The sequence below is a fragment of the Otolemur garnettii genome, unplaced genomic scaffold (genome assembly GCF_000181295.1).
Source record: "Otolemur garnettii isolate 467f Iridium unplaced genomic scaffold, OtoGar3 scaffold00058, whole genome shotgun sequence".
Classification (NCBI taxonomy): domain Eukaryota; kingdom Metazoa; phylum Chordata; class Mammalia; order Primates; family Galagidae; genus Otolemur; species Otolemur garnettii.
In genome coordinates this window covers 9,982,814-10,001,877 of record NW_003852453.1, presented here as the reverse complement: position 1 = coordinate 10,001,877, position 19,064 = coordinate 9,982,814, and the positions used below count along the sequence as shown (strand labels likewise).

The 19,064-nt window shown below is 53.2% G+C and overlaps 1 protein-coding gene across 1 annotated transcript in view; it reads right to left on the bottom strand.

Annotated features, from left to right (window-relative positions):
- Positions 1-3: 3 nt before the first annotated feature.
- Positions 4-19,064, bottom strand: part of KATNB1 (katanin regulatory subunit B1) — a 22,436-nt gene continuing 3,375 nt past the window's right edge. Inside the window, exons 3-20 of the mRNA XM_003792581.3 lie at positions 15,806-15,936; positions 12,408-12,525; positions 6,364-6,464; positions 5,968-6,009; positions 4,946-5,029; positions 4,619-4,734; positions 4,087-4,158; positions 3,774-3,924; positions 3,458-3,648; positions 3,209-3,339; positions 2,741-2,791; positions 2,061-2,128; positions 1,831-1,950; positions 1,578-1,727; positions 1,284-1,360; positions 1,129-1,203; positions 752-868; positions 4-424 (exon numbers count right to left, since the gene is read on the bottom strand). Coding sequence (XP_003792629.1) covers positions 292-424; positions 752-868; positions 1,129-1,203; positions 1,284-1,360; positions 1,578-1,727; positions 1,831-1,950; positions 2,061-2,128; positions 2,741-2,791; positions 3,209-3,339; positions 3,458-3,648; positions 3,774-3,924; positions 4,087-4,158; positions 4,619-4,734; positions 4,946-5,029; positions 5,968-6,009; positions 6,364-6,464; positions 12,408-12,525; positions 15,806-15,936 — 1,928 coding nt within the window. The 3' untranslated portion in view covers positions 4-291. The remainder of the gene's footprint in view (positions 425-751; positions 869-1,128; positions 1,204-1,283; positions 1,361-1,577; positions 1,728-1,830; positions 1,951-2,060; positions 2,129-2,740; positions 2,792-3,208; positions 3,340-3,457; positions 3,649-3,773; positions 3,925-4,086; positions 4,159-4,618; positions 4,735-4,945; positions 5,030-5,967; positions 6,010-6,363; positions 6,465-12,407; positions 12,526-15,805; positions 15,937-19,064) is intronic.

Sequence of the window (19,064 nt, the reverse complement as noted above, 5' to 3'; positions counted from 1 at the left end):
CCAGGGACTAGTTACAAATTTAATAAAATTTGCCTTATAAATTACAGCAGCAGCCCCAGGGCTCAGTTCGCTGCCCCAAGAGAAGCAACAGTTGGGTAAAGCTGGGCAGCCATTGCTGGAGAGAACGTTGTCTCAGAGTTCCAGGGCTGTGGAGGTGGCCAGTGGGCCAGCGCTGCCACCAGGGGCGGCAGCAGGCCCAGGCAGAGGCTCAGGGCCGGTGGCGCACAGGGAACAGGAGTTGGGGCTGAGACCAGGCCCTGTGGGCTGCCAGATGCCCACCTGCTGAGTTCCTCAGTCCAGACTGGCCATGAGCAGGTGCAGCTCACGGAAGGCACTGCCGTGGCGGCCGCTCAGGCCGGACTTGCTCTTGACGAAGCCACTGATGCTTTTGAGCTGCTTGTAGCAGAGCCGGCACTTGTGCAATCTATGGCAGAGAGACAGTGCCTGAGGGGGTCAGCTGCCACCAGGACTCCCACCCACCTCTGGGCCCTGCTGTCCTAACCACCCAGCACCCCCTCTCAGGCAAAGGTGGTGGCCCAGAGCACAGGACCCACCATGTCAGGGATTGGGAGCACAGCCAGGCCATGAAGGAAGCCAGCTCCAGCTACGCCTGCTGCCCCAGACACAAGTGTCCCCCTCTATGAGCTGTTCCACACGGCTATCAACAAGTGAGGCCCAGGCCTATGTCCCCTTGCCTGTCATGGCACTCCTACCCCAGACACACACATGCCACCTGACCCCTGTTCCTCACCTCTCCTCTCGACTGATATCCACACCCACAGAGGGTGGCGCTGCCAGGATGTCAGTGATCAGGGGCAGAAACCGCTGCAGGATCAGCTTCAGGGAGGTGCAGCCTGTCTGGACATAGCTTCAGGGGCAGACGGATGGAGATGGACAAAGTCACAGACTGACCAAGAGCCACAGACAAACAGATGGGCAAGAGGCGGACAGAAAGACAAGCAGAGGCAGCTATAGGCATGCACACAGGCTCGTTCCCGCCTTGACCCCTCTGGACCAGGGAGGGGGAAGCAGTACTTCACAGCCCCGTCACAGGCCCTGTGGGCCCCGGAGAAGGCTTCTTGCCTCTCCCCTGCCTCTGCAGCAGCAGGCGCCACCGCCCACACGTACCTCTCATACTTGCTCTGCAGCAGCTTCTCAATCTGTGGCAGCACTGTGGTGCACAGGTCCAGCTTCCACAGCGAGCTGGGGGAGGCCAGACAGGGCACCGTCAGCTCCACCCTCCTCCTCCCCTCTCCACCCACTCTCCTGCTGTGGCCACTTACGCTTTCTGGTTGACGATGTTCAGGAGGTCCACCACCACCGACAGGTCATTGATGGCCACAGCAGAGTCCACTGATGTCTGTGCAAACAGAGCTCTCTCAGGGGGTGGGGGCAGTGTGGCCCGGGTGGGTGTGGGTGTGCGGGGCTGATAGCATTAGTCGAGGGTATTAACAAGACTGCACCTAATAAGATGAGCACAAGGCTGGCCTGCAAGGAGGTGCTCAATAAAAGTAGCTTGTGATCATAATGATGGGAAAGAAGTTGTGGTGTGATGAGAATGTGGGGTGAACACTTGCCTTGATGTCGCCTGTGGTCCACACGGCCCTCACGGTGTCCAGGTTCTTGTGGCGGCTAGTGAGCACCACACACATGGTGTCATGGCCTTTGCGGATCTGTGACATGGCATCCTCATCCACCAGCTCTGCCTGCTGGGAGACCTTCACAGCCTGTGTGGGACAGGTGCCCAGATGCTGGCACGGGAGCAGACAGCAAAGTTCTGCCCTCACCCACGGGCCTACACGCCACCCACTGGGCTGGGCCCCCACTTACAGGCAGGAAGTCAGAGGCCTTTAGCCCAATGGGCTCGTTCCGGGTCGCAGGAATGATGGCTGGCTCGGCCTTGGGTGTAGGTGTGGAAGTGACAACCGGGGACCCAGGTGGGGCATCAAGCTGAAGAGGTCCAAAGCCCAGCAGTTAGCCTGCTCTGCCTCCCAACATGGGGGTCCCCTAACTCCATCCCCTCTGAGAGCCCCACACCATGCCCACTCCACCAGACATACATTTGGCATTGGGAACTGCACATCCATGGCTGGGCTGAGCTTTGTAGCCTCCTTGGCTGTGGCTATGTCTGGAGGCAAAACAAAAAGGTCACTGGTCAGGCCAGTGACTGGCCAGAATGGGGCAGGGCTGGACCTGGGACGAGGGTGCTCCAGCCTTTTCCCTTCTCTAGTCATAAAGCAGAAGTTTGCTCCCTCCTTAAATCCTAACCCCCCTGCTAGAGTCTTGTGGGCCTGGCCTCCCTCCAGTTCCATCCCCAGGTTCCCATCCCTCCTAGCAGCTCCCTTCTCACCTGGGGCCCTCCTTCCCCTCTCCTTGCCTGGAGAGGCCTTAGCTGACATGAAGCCTCCTCATTGCCCTGCCTCCATCTACAGCAGGCTCCTAGGGCCTCCTCTGTCCCCTATAGTCCCCTGCAGCACACATCCCCCCACCCTGGCAGATCATCTGTGTGGCTGTCTGCTCTCCACACATCAGATGTGGGCTCCTGAGGGCACGACCTGCCTGCCTTGCTTATGCTCAGTCACCAGGGCCTTGCATGGGGCCCAGCACATAGTAGGTCCTTTTAGACCGGAGGCTGGAGAAGGTGCCATGAGAGGGAGGCCTTGGGGGTGGGTCAGGGGAAGGGAGGGTCTTGTCAGGTGGGGACTGAAAGCCTGGGAGGCCAAGTTCTGACCCCACTCACCGTCCTCTGGGGGTGCTGGGAAGGGGTCACTTCTCCGAGGTGGCGTACGACCTGCAGAGGTAAAGGGGTCTCCTGTGTGTGAGGCCTTTGGGTGGGCTGACGGGGACCCAGGGCTCCATTTGAATGTGGGGAATTGGGGGGGGTGCCCATGCACATAGCTGCAGACCCCTGACCCTGTTCCAGGTCCCATGAACCCTTGGCCCTGCCCCTCCCAGCTCGCTTGCCCCACAGGCCATCCCCCGGTGCTCAGGGCAGGGCTGGAGCACTTAGCAGCAACCAGGGCTCTGCTGAGGAGCACCCAGGTTCCTCCCTCATTCCCACAGGAGCGTGAGGACAGAGGGCCTGGGCCCCAGTGTGGGTTAGGGATGAGGCTAAAGGGACATGAAGCGACATCCCCAGGAAGGAGCCTCCACTTCCATTTCACAGATGGGGACACTGGGCTGAGGGGAGGGGGACAGCCAGCCTCACTGATGCTGTTCTTGGGCTGGAAGATCTCATTGTAGTCCTCGGCATTCTGGATCTCTGCCCGCGACTCCCGCTCATCCCGGTCGTCCTCACTGCTGGGGCTGCGGCGCTCGCTCTCTGAGTTGTGCTTTACCCTGGGGTGCAGGGCCAGGCCGAAAGGAAGCAGGGCCCCCGTGAGGCCCCAGGCCGGGACCCCCTGTGATGGGCCTGCTCCTACATACCCCTATCCTCTAAGGGCCCCCTGTGCCCCACCTCTGAGGCTTGCTGCAGGTTGTGCTGGGCCGCTCATAGATACGTCGGAGGGGGGCAGTGGGGTTCGGTGGTAGCTGTGCCAGGAGATGGTTGTCCTGCTCAGGGTCTTGGGACACTGTGCCTGTCCTGGTGACCCTCGTCAGATCCACCACGTAAGAGGAGACGTTGCTCTGGGAGAAGGCCACGCCTATCTGTAGGAAGTGGCAGAGCTGGGGCTGTGCTTGGGGCCAGAGGAACCAAATCCCAGCTGGAGTGGGAGTCGGGGGACATGGGATGGATGCAGGCAGGTGACTGATGGGTGCCGTGGTGCTCTCACCAGCTGGTCATTGCAGATGGCCAGGTCGGCCACCTTGCCCCAGTTGACGAGAACCACATCGAAGCAGCGCTCGGGCTCCCAGCCATAGACACGTAGTGAGTCCTGGCAGCCACTGTACAGGCAACAGCCGTCGGGGTTGAAGAGGACGCTCCTGGGCCAGGTGAGAGATGGCCATGGGTCTGGTGGCACCCAGCCCAGCCTCTGCCCAGAGAGCCGGAGACAGGGAGGGAGAGAAGCAGAGACTGGAAGCCCAACCACACCCACATCCTGCTGCCCAGAAGGGCTAGGCTTACCAGCTCAGCCGCCTACATACCTGACAGGCCCTGGCTCCCCTTCAATGCAGCTCACCACCTGGAATTTCTCCAGATCCCAGAAACGGATAGTCCTACAAAGGTAGCCACATTGTATCATGAAGCCAGTCCCCTAACTTGGCTTCCACACAGGCCCGTGGTTTGGGAAGTCAACCTCTTTCCAGAAACCCCAAGACCAAGGCCATGAGGAACAATGTCTAGGGCAAGGGCTGGCCCTGATTTAGCAGGTGGCAGGATGAAATCAGCTCTAGGGTGACTTGGATAGGCTGGCCTCCAACAGCCACCAGCCTCCCAGCACTGTGGATCACTACCAGCTACCCTAGGTCCCTGTCTATGAAGGCCCAGACCCAGGACATTGGGGCCAGGGAACCAGAGCTGGGGAAAAGATAATACCAGGGGCCAGTACTGGCTTGGCTGACAGCCAGTTTGGTCCACAGAGGATCAGGGCAGAGACAGACCAGGGGAGACATGCACATAGGACAGAGATGGGGAGGGATGGCATTCATGGGCCAGAGCCCTGCTCCTCCTCCTCACCTGTCAGAACTACCAGAAGCCAGGAGGTACTCGTTGGGATGAAACTCCACCACATTGACAGGCCCTGTGTGACCAGGGAACTCAGACATCATCTTGCCAGCAGTTAGATCCCAGAGCTGAGGGCAGAGGGTGGAGGTCAGGGCCAGGCTGGGTACCTTGGCTGCCTGCTCTCCCTCTAATCTAGCCTAAGCTCTATTCACAAACCACTATCCACTCTGGACAGGCTAGAGACATGTGAGCCCGATCAGGAGGGAGGCAAGGACCCAGCCTAGGTATGGTCAGTAGACCCCCACCCCCAGCCCTTGGGACTAGGTCAGGTGGCCCCACCTTCACTGTGTGGTCGTCTGCAGCGGACGCCAACCACTTCCCATCAGGGCTGAACCGGAGACACCGCACGGCCTGGCTGTGGCCCTGAGGAGGGAGGACAAAGCACTGCGCTCACCTAGGGGCCTGGGCCTGACAGGCCTCACCCTGGCTCCTCACTCCATCCCTGCCCCCAACATACAGTGCCTTCTTGGTGAATAGGCACAGAGGGGACAGATGGCCACATTCAAGAGAAGTCACTTTGAAGGACATTGCTCTGTGTGTGGCCATGGATTCCCAGGCCTGAAGGACACTCCAGGACATCAAGGCTGTGTGGTCATGTCATTTGGGAAACTGTATTTTATGCCCCTTTTTGGAGTGTTAAATGCCTCCTTTTGCTATTAAAGGCGCTGAAAATCGGCTTGGCACCTGTAGCTCAGTGGCTAGGGCGCCAGCCACATACACCAGAGCTGGCAGGTTTGACTCCAGCCCAGCCTGCCAAACAACAATGGCAACTATAACCAAAAATAGACAGACATTGTGGCAGGTGCCTATAGTCCCTGCTACTTGGGAGGCTGAGGCAAAAGAATTGCTTAAACCCAAGAGTTTGAGGTCGCTGTGAGCTGTGATGCCACAGCACTCTACCCAGGATGACAGCTTGAGACTCTTGTCTCAGAAAAAAAGGAAAAAGGCTCTAAAAATCTCCAATAGAGATTTGTTTAACAAAATCCTTGTTAACTCTTAATCCTAACTTAATTCTCCAAAATTTGTTAACTCTTTGTTTAACAAAATCCTTCCAAAATTCACATAAACAGGAACCCCTTCACCTAATGACACCTGATAAATACGGCTCTGGAGATTCATGGAAAGCCAAAGGGTCCAGGTGGACCACCCATGGCACTCTTGCTCTTTCAGGATCCATGTTTCATGTTCTCACCCATGTCAGACAGCAATCCCCTCCACCCCCTGCCAGGGTCTGGGCACCATGCCCTGCTCTGAGTATACAAGGTACCTATGGGGTGACTGAGAGAGGGTGCTGTCCTTACTCTGTATCGGAAGACACAGCCTTTCCTTCTGATGTCCCAGAGCTGTGGGGGAGTGAGAGACAGAAGGGTAGATTCAGGAGAGGGTATGGCCAAATTCTGGAGCCAGAGAATTCTCATGGCCAGAGGGCCATGTGCAACCATTAGCAGAGAGGGGTGCTCAGTACACCCGACAATGACAGAGGGGTGGAAACAACCCACTAAAGCCGAGCATTCTGAGCAGAAATGTCTGGCCAGTGCCTGCATGTCCGCCTTCCCTGGGAGGGTATGGGTGCAGCTGGGGAAAGGGAAGACGCCCCCAGGGGAGGAAGCCCACCCCGTCAGGCAGCCAGGCCTCAGTTAGCACCCAGCACACGAGGGCTGGGCCAGTCCTGCTGTAGGCCCAAGGTGGTGCCTTACCTTGATGTTTGTGTCTTGGGAACCAGAGGCTACAAACTCGCCATATGGGTGGAAGTCCAGGCTACAGATGTTGGCTTTATGGCCCATGAGTGTGCGAAGAACTAATAACAACAAAAGGGGAGACAATGGCGTGAGAGGCAACTAAGGCAGGTAGCGGATGAGGGGCCAGCCACATGTGTGCTTTAACATTGACTGTGCAGGAAAAAAGAACACAGAGTTTTAAAATAGGGGTAAAATCAACCAGAGTTCCACCACTCTCACAACTTACTTTCCTGTTTTTCTCTTGAGAGATGACAGCTCTTTCTGTCATTATTCAAGTTTCCAGAAAACACATTGCACACACCCCAGACTGTGTCTGTGGGCTTGTCCCCATGTGTTCATGAGCAAATCCCCAGAGGCTACGGAACCAGGTCACCACTGCACTCGGTTCAGGCCCCTGGGATGCAGAACTTACAGTCTGCAGGGCACCCTGCCCTACCCAAGATAGGATAAGGAGAGAGGTCAGGAGAGTTTCCAGCTAGAAGAGAAAGCTAGTTGAAAAGAGTAATCCAGATGTCAGCGGGCGAAGGATGAGGGACACTGTCACGTAGATGGAAGTGATAGGCAAAGTCCCCAAGGAGGGCAAGAGGAGGGCACGTCTGGGGTAGCCCTGGTGCTCCCACAGTCCTCTGGGGTCAGTCCCCTGTCTGTCCAAGGGATCTTGAAGGTAAGCTGTGAGAACTGAGAATACAGGGAGAACTCCTAGGACGGATCCTGCTGCCCCAGGAGCCAGTTCCCATCCTGTAAGCTTGCGCAGCCCCGGCCCAGCCTGCAGGCAAACTTTGTGTTACTGTCTTAAGGTCTCCTCTGTCCCATGTGTCCCATGTGTCTTGCTTTTTGAAAGATTTATAATTTCACTGTTTGAATGAAACAGATCAGCCCATGAGTCCTGGGGCCAAGGGATGTGGGAGTCCAGCTGTCCTTACATCTGGGTGTCTGGAGAGGTAGTGAGCTCTCTGTTGGAGGAGGTGTTCAAGACTCCAAATGTAACACTTTAGGGATAGGAAAGTTGAGATCTAAGCACTGGGGAAATTAAACGAACTCTACTGTATCATCAGGGCTCTATCACCCCTCAGTGTCAGGATGTGGGTTCTGGAGCCAGGCAGTAACTGGGATCAGTACTGGCTCTGCTCCTCACTTGCTGTGTGATCTGGGGTAATCACTTGCCCTCTCTGGGACTCCTGAGAGAGCAAATGAACACAAAGTGCTTAGTGTGGACCCAGCACATGGTACGTACCCAATAAATGCCAGTTATGACTGTTTCCCTTCTATGTCTTTCTGCAAAAGGCCTGCCCTCATCCTCTCCTGTCTCCCAAGCTGGGCCTTCTTTCTTTCTCCTCCTCAGGCCAGAACACGTGTCCTCATTCTTTCTCTTCTGCCTCCAGTGACAACCCACTACCCAGTGCAGTGGCCACCTGGGCACCTCACTTGTCCCCACAGTCTTCTAAGCACTTCTGGGGTTCAATGGACTGAGTGATTTCTAGGCATTAGCTCACCTGCCCTGCCCCCAGCATGCCAGAAGGTGGGCAAGGACTCAAAGCTCAGAGGGTAAAATAGCCTGCTGGAGGCTGAACTGTAGGGTCTGAGCCAGAATCTAGCCTAGGAGCTACCTCTTAGGCAGATTCCTCTAGCACAGTGGTTCTCTAATGCCACGGCCCTTTAATATAGTTCCTGTGGGTCACAGCCCACAGGTTGAGAACTACTGCTCTAGCAGGTGCTTTACTGGGGTCAAGGAGACTGACCTATGCTAAAGCTCCTTGGCCAGGGCCAGGCATAGGGTAGGGCAGGATAAAAGTGATCTGCTACTGCTGTTATCCACCTTCAGGACAAAGTCCACTCCTGGCCCACTGCACCCATCATTCTGCTACGTGCCCCTCTGCAGCGGGCCCTGCCAGGTGCTGGAGCTGGGACTAAGTGACCTTTGCATCCCCCTCGAGGCTGTCCCTTCTTGCCCCATGTGGCTGTCAGGTGCTGTGGGGCCCTTGGCAGTGCCTTGCTGACCAAAGAGACCCAGTCCGTCCAAGGCCCAGAGGACGCAGCCGCATGCTGGCTCCTGCTCCATCTACACCTGCCCCAGCCCCACTGACTTTGCATCCCACAGTAAGGCTTCAAAGTCCTGCCCCGCCCTGTGGCCCCCACCCCTGCGTGGGCCAGTTTCTTAGGCACAGGCCCCTTCCTGTGGGAGCCTGTGGCATCTGCTGGGCTGGCCACGCTTGCCCTCCGGCTGCTCTGTGGAAAGCAGCAGGACCACATTCTTCCAGTGTGACTCCTGCCTTTGCTCTGTCCCAGGAGGGCCCTAGGAAGGCCTCCTGATGCCCAGATGCAGTCATGGCATCTGGGAACTGCAAAGTGGAGGGGTCTCTGGGGTCTGCCTACCACACCTGGGAACCTCGAGACCCTCCCAGCCAAGCAGCCACTCAGCCTCTGCCGGAACCCCCCACTGGTGGGCAGCCTCCCAAGGCCACCAACATGAGGAGCGGCTTTCTTTGCACCTCTTCTGTACCTGGGGCCTTGATTTGCCTCTGTCAGTGTCACCCACACTTTGGCAAGTGAAGGTGGAGGTGGGCCTGAGGTCTCAGTTCCACCTGCTGAGGGCAAGTTTATTTTCTATCTGAGAACCACCAAGTGTGAGGTAGCCAATGGCCGAGCACAGAGCACTGGGATGGGAGCTCTGACACAAGGATTTGAGTTCTAGGTTCTGCTAAACTTAGTGCCCTCCCCAGGCTGTTTGCCCATCTGTCAAGTAAAAGGGCCCTGTCAACCTGTTGATTCTGTATCAGAGTCACCTAAAGGGTTACTGAAAACCCCAGTACTGAGTCAGGGTCTCTGGGGTGGCGTCCAACTCAGGTATTTGTAACAAGCCCCTTGCTACACGAATCCAGAGGTCTTTAGTTTTCATTTCTCTGCCACATCAAGAAATTCCTCACATATCCCTTGTGACCAAAACAGCCATGGCCAAGAATACCTGGGCAGGAGTCATGGTGCCCTTGGCTTCTCTCTTTCATCCCTTGTTCTTCAGTAAATAGTGAATGGCCAGTGGCCATCCACTTGGATTCAGGTCCAGAGAGCTGACCCTCTTCTGCCCAAGCCTTCCTGCCTTCTCAGTTAGTGCCCAGCTGTCCTAGGCTCACTCCTCCTTCGCCCAGTAGAACCCAGCATTGCCCAAGCAGAGCATGCCCAGGGGCCTGGTGTGGCCAGGTGAGAGGACCACATGCTAAGTAAGACACTAGTCACGAAGCCCTATTTATTGTCAAAGAGGTCCTGGGACTCTTTTGTTTTTTCTTTTTCTCTTTCTCCTTCTTTCCTCTCTTCATTGCCAATGCTAGAGTACAGTGGCAAGATCACAGTTCACGGTAGCCTCAAGACTCAAGCAATCCTTCTGTTTCAGCTTCCCAAGTAGCTGGGACTATAGGCACATGCCACTATACCTGCCTAAATCTTTTTTTGTGTGTGCGTGAAAATGGGATCTCACTGTGTTGCCCAGGTTGGTCTTGAACTCCTGGCCTCAAGTGACCCTTTGTCCTGGCCTCTCAAAGTGCTGGGATTATAGGTGTGAGCCATTGCATCCAGCCTCTTTTGTTCTTAGACAGACCAGCATCACTCAAGAGGCCCAGGGGCTTCAGTTTTCTTGAGAAGCAGCTACATTCAAAGTCCACTGTTCCTGAGCAGAGTGAACCCCACCACTAGGCATATGTGGCCGATGGCCACTGTCCAGCAGTAGATGCAGAACATGTGCCAGAGGAGAGGCCCAGAAGAATCTTTAAGTCTCAGTCAGGCAAGGGGAGGTTCTCTTCTGGAAAAAACAGCCTGGGAAAAATCCATACTGCTGTCTCCTCTCCTGGGCTTTGGGTTGGTGGCTCTTGCCTGGCATGCTGCAAAGTCCTAACCAGACGCTGCCAAAAAGCAGTAAGCAAACAGATCTTTTTTTGTTTTGAGACAGTCTCACTCTGTCACCCTGGGTAGAATGCTGTGCTGTCAAAGCTCAAGGCAACCTCAAACTCTTGGGCTTGAGCGATCCTCTTGCCTCCAGCCATCCAAATACCTATGACTACAGGCGCCCACTACAATGCCTGGCTAGTTTTTCTATTTTTAGTAGAGATGGGGTCTCTCTCTTGCTCAAGCTGGTGTCAAACTCCTGAGCTCAGGCAATCCACCCTCCTTGGCATCCCAGAGTGCTTACAGGTGTGGCCACTGTACCCAGGCAAACAGATTTTATTTGGACCTCACAGTGCTGGTCTGCACGGTGTTCTGTAAAAAAATGTTGAATTTGCTGTCAACACTTAAAAATGGGTGGATTCCACATGAATTTCCAGATTTCCAGAATCTCTTAAAAAAATCTATAGAGCTGGAACATCTGCTGAGGCTGAGAGGCAGCAGACAAGACTTTCCAACTGGCCCAGAACTGAGGGCATGAGTTTCTAGCAGAAAGAACCCAGTGAGTAGCTAGCATGGGGGTGAAAACAGTCCCACACCAAAGCTCATCACTGTGAAACATCAGAACACTGGGACAGAGAGCCTCCAGTTTACAGAGAGAGAGGCAGGTTGTGGGGGGGAGGGTGAGAAGCTGGTCCCCCATGAGGGGCCTAGGATCAGAACAGCACTGGCCCTCCCAACAGCAACCCTGGAACCAGAAAGCCAATAGAGCTGCACCCTCAAAGGTCCAAGGGAAAATTATTTCCAACATAGAATTCTAGATGCAAACTTGATTTTAAAAAAAGCATGAAGGTAGAATAAAATCATTTTCTGCCATGGAAGGTCTCTAAAACCATGTCTGCCACATACCTTTTCTCAGTAAGCTATGAAAGCATGTGCTCCAACAAAAAAAGGGAGAAAACCAAGAAAGCTGATGATATGAGACCTGGAAGAGCAGATGGAAAGACACTTCCCAGAGAGGAGACAAAGAGGCTCAGGATGACAGCTGAGCTGTAGGCTCCAGTGTTCCAAGGCCCAGGACCTGGCAGACAGAGGCTCTGAGAAGAGACATCTGGATTTTGGGATAGATTTATTCTTCTAGCAGAGAATTTGGGGATGAATTAGTGACAAGGACATGGAAAATATACAGATGAAAGAAAGGGAAACCAAATATTAAAAAAAAGAAACAGCTGTGAATGACATTCCTAGGGTCCTTATAGTGTAAACACTTTCCATTTCCATGGTGATACTGGGAGGGGAAATGCTGTGAGTGACGGGGTTGGGGCAGTAGCTATGACAGAGCTAAATTCTCATCTTCCATAGTAGGAAGGCAATAACTCATGTGTTATCTCTTTTTAAAAAAGAAAAGAAATGGCAGTATATCATGTCACTTAGCCAAAGTGGAGGTAATCACGGAAGTGACAGGCTGATTATGACACCTGCTGAGGCTGACCGGCAGCAGACAAGACTCCAGCTGGCCCAGAACTGAGGGCCCGAGTTCTGAGGATTTCAGAGAATGAGAAGAAATGGGACGAAGGGTTCCTCTTTCCATTGTGACTAACTGTAGAACTACAAAGGTTTAATATTTTAAGCTCTAACTTCTATAAAGGTGAAAACTAAATTAAAATAAAACGCAAGCAACAGAAGATCTGGCTACCCCAGGCCCATGTCCTGGCAACACCACTGAGCTGGGCTGAGTTGGGGCCTACACACCCCAGTTCTTCACAATACTCCCCAATTTTTCACAGTGCTTCCCACATAGCCACCTCCCTTGTTCACATGTCCTGTGGGTCCCCTGGGTGCACCTGACATCCATGCAGTTCTGAATCTATACACACATGCATGCACCCACCCACCAACATGGTGTTCATTTAGGCATTTTCTGGGTGCCCTCTGGGTGCCACCCAGTTGGGAGGCAGCAGTGTGCTTTGCCGCCAGGCTGTCAGGGGGGACCCGGCACCACACTTTGCAGTCGGTGCTCCAGGAGCAAAGCAGCCAACCTGGCAGGGCAGGCTTCTCGGAGGAAGCAGCACAGACACAGAAAGGGAAGACTACCACAGGGATGTGGGCGGGAGGCAAGCGCCAAGGCCTACTTTTGGCAGCTTCCAGGTCCCAGACGCGGATGGAGCCCGACTGGGAGCCGGCCACAATAAGCTCCTCAGGGGTGTTGAGGCGGACACTCTCCACTGGGGACGTGTGACCCGTCAGGCTCTGTGGAGAGAGGGCAACAGCTTCAATGCACTGCGTGGACAGAACCCCCCACTTCCACCCCCATTTGATGCCTTGAATTCTGGGTCCCCAGGAAAGGCTTCATTGATAAGTGGCTACTGCAGGGAGGCTGCGCTCCACAGAGGCCACATAAGGCTCTCCTATAGGCCACTTCTGAGCCTCACAGCCTCACTCCCCATTCTCCAACCACCTCCCCCCACTTCCCACTGTGCTCTGATGTGGGTGTCACTGCAGAAATGGACCTGGGCCCCTTGGAGGAGAGCAACTGGCCAAGATAAGGAGATGCAGTCCCTGTAGCCCTACATCCCAACAGCCCACACCCAGGCTTCCACCCAGGCTGACCCCAGGCCCTCAGCGAGGGCAGCCATGGCAGAAAATGGAGGCCTAGTTCACTGCAGGCACACACGGTGCTGTGCTCCCAGGCAGGGGTCTGTGGAACCCACAGGGGACAGGAGTGACTCTACCAGAGGATCTAACTCAGAGCAGGTAGAACTGGGTAGGGTTAAGCCCAGGTCCTGGGCGCAGCCACTCTTTTGGGGGAGGTGCTGGCTTCTCCAGCTTTCTGGAGAGGAGGCTGGCACCTCAAGTCCAAGGTGTCTGTTACTCCCCGCCCAGCGCTGGCCACCCCAAGGTACAGTGGCAACTCTGTCAGTGTTTGCTAAGACAACAGACCCCACGGGGGTCAGAGAGTTCCAAGCAGCTTGTCTAACTCCCAAATATCCGTGGTAGGAGAACAAATGGGCACAAAATCCATGGAGGACAGCTGGGCAAAACCACCCATGTGAGAAATGCCCCTTCTGTCCAAAGCAGCAATTCTGCCTCTGGGAACTTGCCCTCTACACTCACACACATATAAACCAACACAGTGTCAAGGTTATTCATGGAAGTGAACCAACAAGAAATTGGGAACAATATAAATGCCCATAGGAAACTGGTTAGCTAAGCTGTTAGTTAATCCACACTCGCCCACGCAGGGGGATACTATCAGCCACAGAAACGAATGAGCCAACAACCCTCCAGTACGATTCAGACCTATCTCCGTGATACTTTTAGGTACAAAACAATGGGTGACAGTGAATGTAGTATGGTAGCATCTGTGTAAAAGGGAGAGGGGAGAGCAGATACACATTTATAAAATAACAGAAGGAATTAAGAGCTGCCTCCAGGGAAGGTGGTAGGGGTCAGTGTGGGGGAGGGAGACTTTTCACTGTTTTCCCCTGAATCTTTTGGATGCTGAACTATATGAGAATATAAACAAAAATAAGTAAAAGTGTACGTTCTGGAAGGTAAGAGGGAAGCTGGCAGGCTGGGGCTGACAGCTGCGCCTGGTGTCCAAAGACAAGTCTGAAGGCCAAGCTCAGACTGATAACTGTGCTTCTCTTGGGGTGAAAGCATGGGATCATGGCCTGTCCTATTTTTGGCCAGTCATTGTTGATTCTTTCTACTCCTTCAGCATTTCAGGTGGAAGAAAACACATTTGAACCCCCAAAACAAAGGAAACCAAAACAAAGCCAGGCATGGTGGTTCATGCCTATAGTCCCAGCTACAGGGAGGCTGAGGCAGGAGGATCATTTGAGCCTGGGAGTTTGAGGTTGCTGTTAGCTATGATGATGCCACTGAACCCTAGCCCAGGTAACAGCAAGACCCTGTCTCAAAAACAAAAACCAACCAACCATCTCTGTTCATTCTTACTGAACCCTAGTACCCTGGCTATGATTTTGTTAAATCTTAGGTCTCCCCTGAATCTCGCAAAAAGACCGAAGTGATTTTGGACTAATGAGTATCACCTCTCACCATTTTTTTCTTTATCTTTATTTTGTCAAGTCAAAAGAATGATACTTCAAAAAAATAAATAAATAAAGATAGTTTAGTTGTTGGCATGGATGTCAGAAGAAAGGTCAGGTTCCTGTGCTGCTGCTGAAAATGTACATTGGTTTCTAGAGGACAATTTGGCAATATGTTTTGAAAGCTTTTTAAAAAGTACACGCCCTTGGATTTAATGCAGCCATCACAGATCTGCTCAAAGATTTAGGGAGATGAGGATGTTCACCACTGTGTGGTTTAGCAGAGCCAAAGAGCTGGAATCCACTCCATGCTGACAACAGGGCATGGCCAAGTTAATTACAGCTCATTCCCATGATGGAATACCAGGAAGCTATTAAAAATTATGTCGTAAAAGACTATTTGTTGACACAGGAAAACCCTTACAACATTGTTATTTTAGAAAACCAGGCTACACAGGAGCAAGAGAGTGTTCTGTTTTATAAACATATACCCACACACATGCAAACAGTGTTTTAAGTGTGTGTATATATACACTTCTATATATATATAAAAAACAAAACACTTTGTGTAGTCTGGTTTTTTTAAAATACATATTTTTGCAATTTTCAATTGCGCGCTCTCTCTCTCTCTCTATATATATATGTATTTTTTTTTTTTAACAGGGTCTCACTCTGTTGCCCACGGTAGAGGGTAGTGACCGGTCATAGCTCACTACAGCCTCTAACTCCTGAGTCCAAGTGATCCTCCCATCTCAGCCCCTTGAGTAGCTGTGGCTCCAGGCATATGCCACACGTGGACATATATTCTTATATATTTACGCATGTGCCTTTGTATGTGTATTTGCCTGTACACATGTGTATGTCATGAACGTGTATATAGGCATCTTTTTCAGCATCTAGAAGGACACAGACAAAAATACCAATTGTAGTGGCCTTTGGATAAGAGAAATATACATCATTAATTTTTCTCCTTTATGCTTTCCTATTTGGAAAACAGTTTCTAGCGCTGAATACAGTTGTGTAACAGAGGAGCTCCCTAACCAGCTCCAACTAGGTCTCCTCAAATTCTTGTTGTGGAATGAGGTTGGGAATAAATCAAAATAAACTTGCACATGCAGCTGCCAGGCGGGCAGATGGGCAGGTGGGCAGGGGAAGACTACAAGCCTTTTAGCTCAGTCACAGGCCTGGGGGCTTATTTTATCCTCCTCACGCAGACTGCCTGGATTTCTGTTCCATAGGCAGGTGTCTCTCTCACTCTTAAGGGCTGGCCACAGTCCCAGCCACCCTGGGTTGTCCTGGGCCTTCTTGAGCAGACAGCTGGGGGAAGCACTGGTGGTGTGTTACATCCCCCCATCCTTTACCCCTGAGCTGGGCCCCCAGAGGATGGGGTACACTGGGCTCAACAGAATCTGCAAGCCCGCCTGCTCCCCAGCACCCAGCCATGCTCTGCCCCTGAGCCCATGGCCTCTGAGGCTCACCATGATGCAGTTGGGCTTGTTGATGGACCATAGGTTGACACGGCAGTCATCCCCGCCTGTGGCCAGCAGCCGCCCGGACGCTTTGCCCAGCACCAGCGAGGACACATTGCTGGCGTGCGCGACGATCTCCTCTGCACAGGGAAGGAGAGGGAGAGGCAGTCAGGGGGTCCTGATGGGATCACACGGAGGGGTGGCCTTGTTTGACCACTAGCTCTGGAACCTGAAGCCCAGCTCCACCTCCTTCTGCTCCCCACGGTGCCCCTTCCCCTAGGAGCTATATGACCAGCAGGCAGAGAAGGGTATGGACCTGAGACAGAAGTGACCCTTTCTCAACTCCGGTCATTTCTGTCCTACCCATAGCCATCACAAGTCTTTTCCTTTTTCTGAACATCACTTGATAATACTGATCAACTATATGCGATTTTTAAAAATTGACTTGCTATTTTTAGTCAGCTTTATTTTAAACAATAATATTCATAAATTATAAGTTTGATACATTCATGATACTTTTGCAATAATACAAAACAATGATTAAAATAGAAAATATTGACCCAAAGACTGCCTAAGCAGCTCCTGCTCTTACACACAAACACTTGGGACACACTTTAAGAACAACTGAAGTCAGCCCTAGGAGAGCTGTCCACACGTGAGCTTGCACAGGCTTCAGCTCAGACTCAGAATTACCAATCAGGTGCTGGGCTGGGCTCTGCTGTCTGCTGTGTGGCCTTAGATAAGTTACTCACCCTCTCTGAGGGTCGGGTTCCTTGGCTGGTAAATGGGGATAAGAACACCTACCTCACATCTGATACTGCGGATTCCCTGAGAACACAGCCAAGAGTGGCTCAGGAGTGGGTGAGCACACTGTGGTCATTAGGAAGGATCAGGACTAGGTGCCATGAGAGAGGCAGCCAGGGGACCCGAGGCAGGGGGGCACAGGAGGCAGCACACTGAACAGACTGGGCAGGAGTGAGGGCTGACCAGACAGAGCAGAGGTGCTGCCTGGGTGCCTCTAAATGCCCCTGTCCAGACCTGCAGATAGCAGCAGGGCAGCAGCCATGAACCCCAGAGGGCCTCGTCAGTGTTCTAAAGGGACCAGGGCTGAAACCAAGAGGTGGCCCAGGCTTCTAAGCCAGTCCCCTGAGTAAGCTCCTCCTGGGGAAAAGGAGGAGAAAAGACAGGTCTCCACACACAGGCTGGGGAAAACCCCAATGCGCCAATGCCCGGGGCAACTGGAAGACTGGCTTGGGTGACGCTGCTGAGAAAAGGGTGTTGCGGCTGTCCTAAGAGCCATGCTGTGTCCCAGCTCCAAATTCCACCCTGCCTGGGTGTCTCTCTGCTGTGGGCTTCAGGCCACAGGGGGGAAACCGGGCCCAGGAAAATTGGCTTGCTAGGCAGCCTGGTTCAAAGGGGCTACCAAAAGTGCTGTCACAAACGACATCCTATCTTATGGTGTCACAGGCACAGGCAGCACCCCAGGAAGGGTGAGGGTTCCCTGGGGACCCAAACATGAGCCAGGGCATTGGGGACCCTACCATCCAGATCCAAGGGAGGTGGGTCTCTCTCTAGTCTTCATGACAACCATGGAGCCTTCTGTCTTCTAGACACCATGGGGACAGACACCTGAGGGCTCCACAGCTCTGGCCTCAGACACTTGTCTGTTCAAGAGCTTCTGCCCCTCCTGAAAGAAGGGCAACTCATCTTCTCCCTGGGAATTCTGTTCCTGAGCCTTGAGCCCTGTATCCTTCTCTGAAGACACCCCACATGTACTGCCCTCTGCCCAGACCTGCCTGGAGGCCCCAGTCTGTCTACCCAGGCTCTCACTCCTTACAGGGAAGTTCTGGCTGGGCCCTACCTCCCTGGGCCTCAGGACTGCTGTCCCTGGAGACAGTACTCTGTAATGTAACTATTTCCTGGGTGCCTGCACTAGGCTAGCACTAGGGAGGTTGAGGAAAGAGCGAGAAAGAGAGCAAGAGAGAGAAAGTTCCTATTTTCATGCTCGGGTGTGATCAGATGGCTTCTGGGAAAGGGCACTGAGCTGGCAGAAACATAGACTTTGAGGTGAGAAGGACTTGGAAGTTGGGGCTTTCACCCTTCCAAGCAGCCTGATCAGGGACTGACTGGAGACAATGTAGGGACAGGGTGGGAGTTTAGGGACACACCACACTAGCAAAGGATGCACAGGGCACTGGCCTGGGAGTTCCCCCTTTATCCAGGCCTGACAAGACAGCAATTGCCAATGGCCCAGGCCTGGGTACCTGATTTTAACACAAATAAAAATCCTCAGGGTCTGCTGGCAGGCCAGTTGACAGCTGCTGCTCTGCCCTCTGGCACACACCCATGTCAGTTTCCTAAGCTCTGTGGTACAATCTGGGCCCCATATCCCAGACAAAGCGGGGAACACTGCACTCTGGTCAAATGTCTTGAACCCCCAAGAGAAGATGCAAAGAACTAGGTTTCAATGACCTCTATGGGCCCCCACCCCTCTGATCCTCACCAGACCTATAGACACAAAGAGTCAGAGGTCATAGGGCCATGGGCTCTCAGACAGTTTATTTCCCTGGAAAGCACTGTGCACATGAAATCCTCAGCAGATGCCCAGTCTGCCTGCTCACATCACCTCCTACTTAAACACTGATGGTTTGGCCTTGCCTTTAAGATAAAGCCATAGCCTCAGAAAGGCTGGGGTCCCATGAACATGTGCCCCTGCAGAACTCACTGGCTTCATGTGGCACCATGTTCCTCCTGCCTCTGTGCCACAGCCTATGGCCTCCTTTGAATCTTTCTAATACTCTGAGCTTCCAGCTGCAGGGCCTTCATACTTGCTGTTCATGCAGCCTACAGCATTCCCTATCCCACCCACCTCCTCCGTCACCCAGTTAATTGAGTCAAAGCACAGGTAACAGTTTGGAATTAGGGAATGAGAGACAACGGGGATGGGGATTTAATTCTCACCTGCCATTATCTCCATGCTCTGAGATCCCACTGTAAAGAGAGAGATCTTGTCCCCCACTGGCTCCCCAGTGTCTAGCTCTGTGCCCAGGAAAGACCAGCTCTTGTTGGGGTAAATGCATAATCCCCAACACAAAGCCACTCTGTCCAAAGTGTACCCTCCTTAGGGAGCCATAACAGGGTTCTCCCTGAAACGTAGGACTTAGGGGAATGATGTGAAAATGGCCCAAACCTCAACAAGGAAACAGGGGCCCAGCAATGGGCTTTGCCCAGGGTCTCATGATACTTTTTCTTTTTTTTTTTTTTTTTT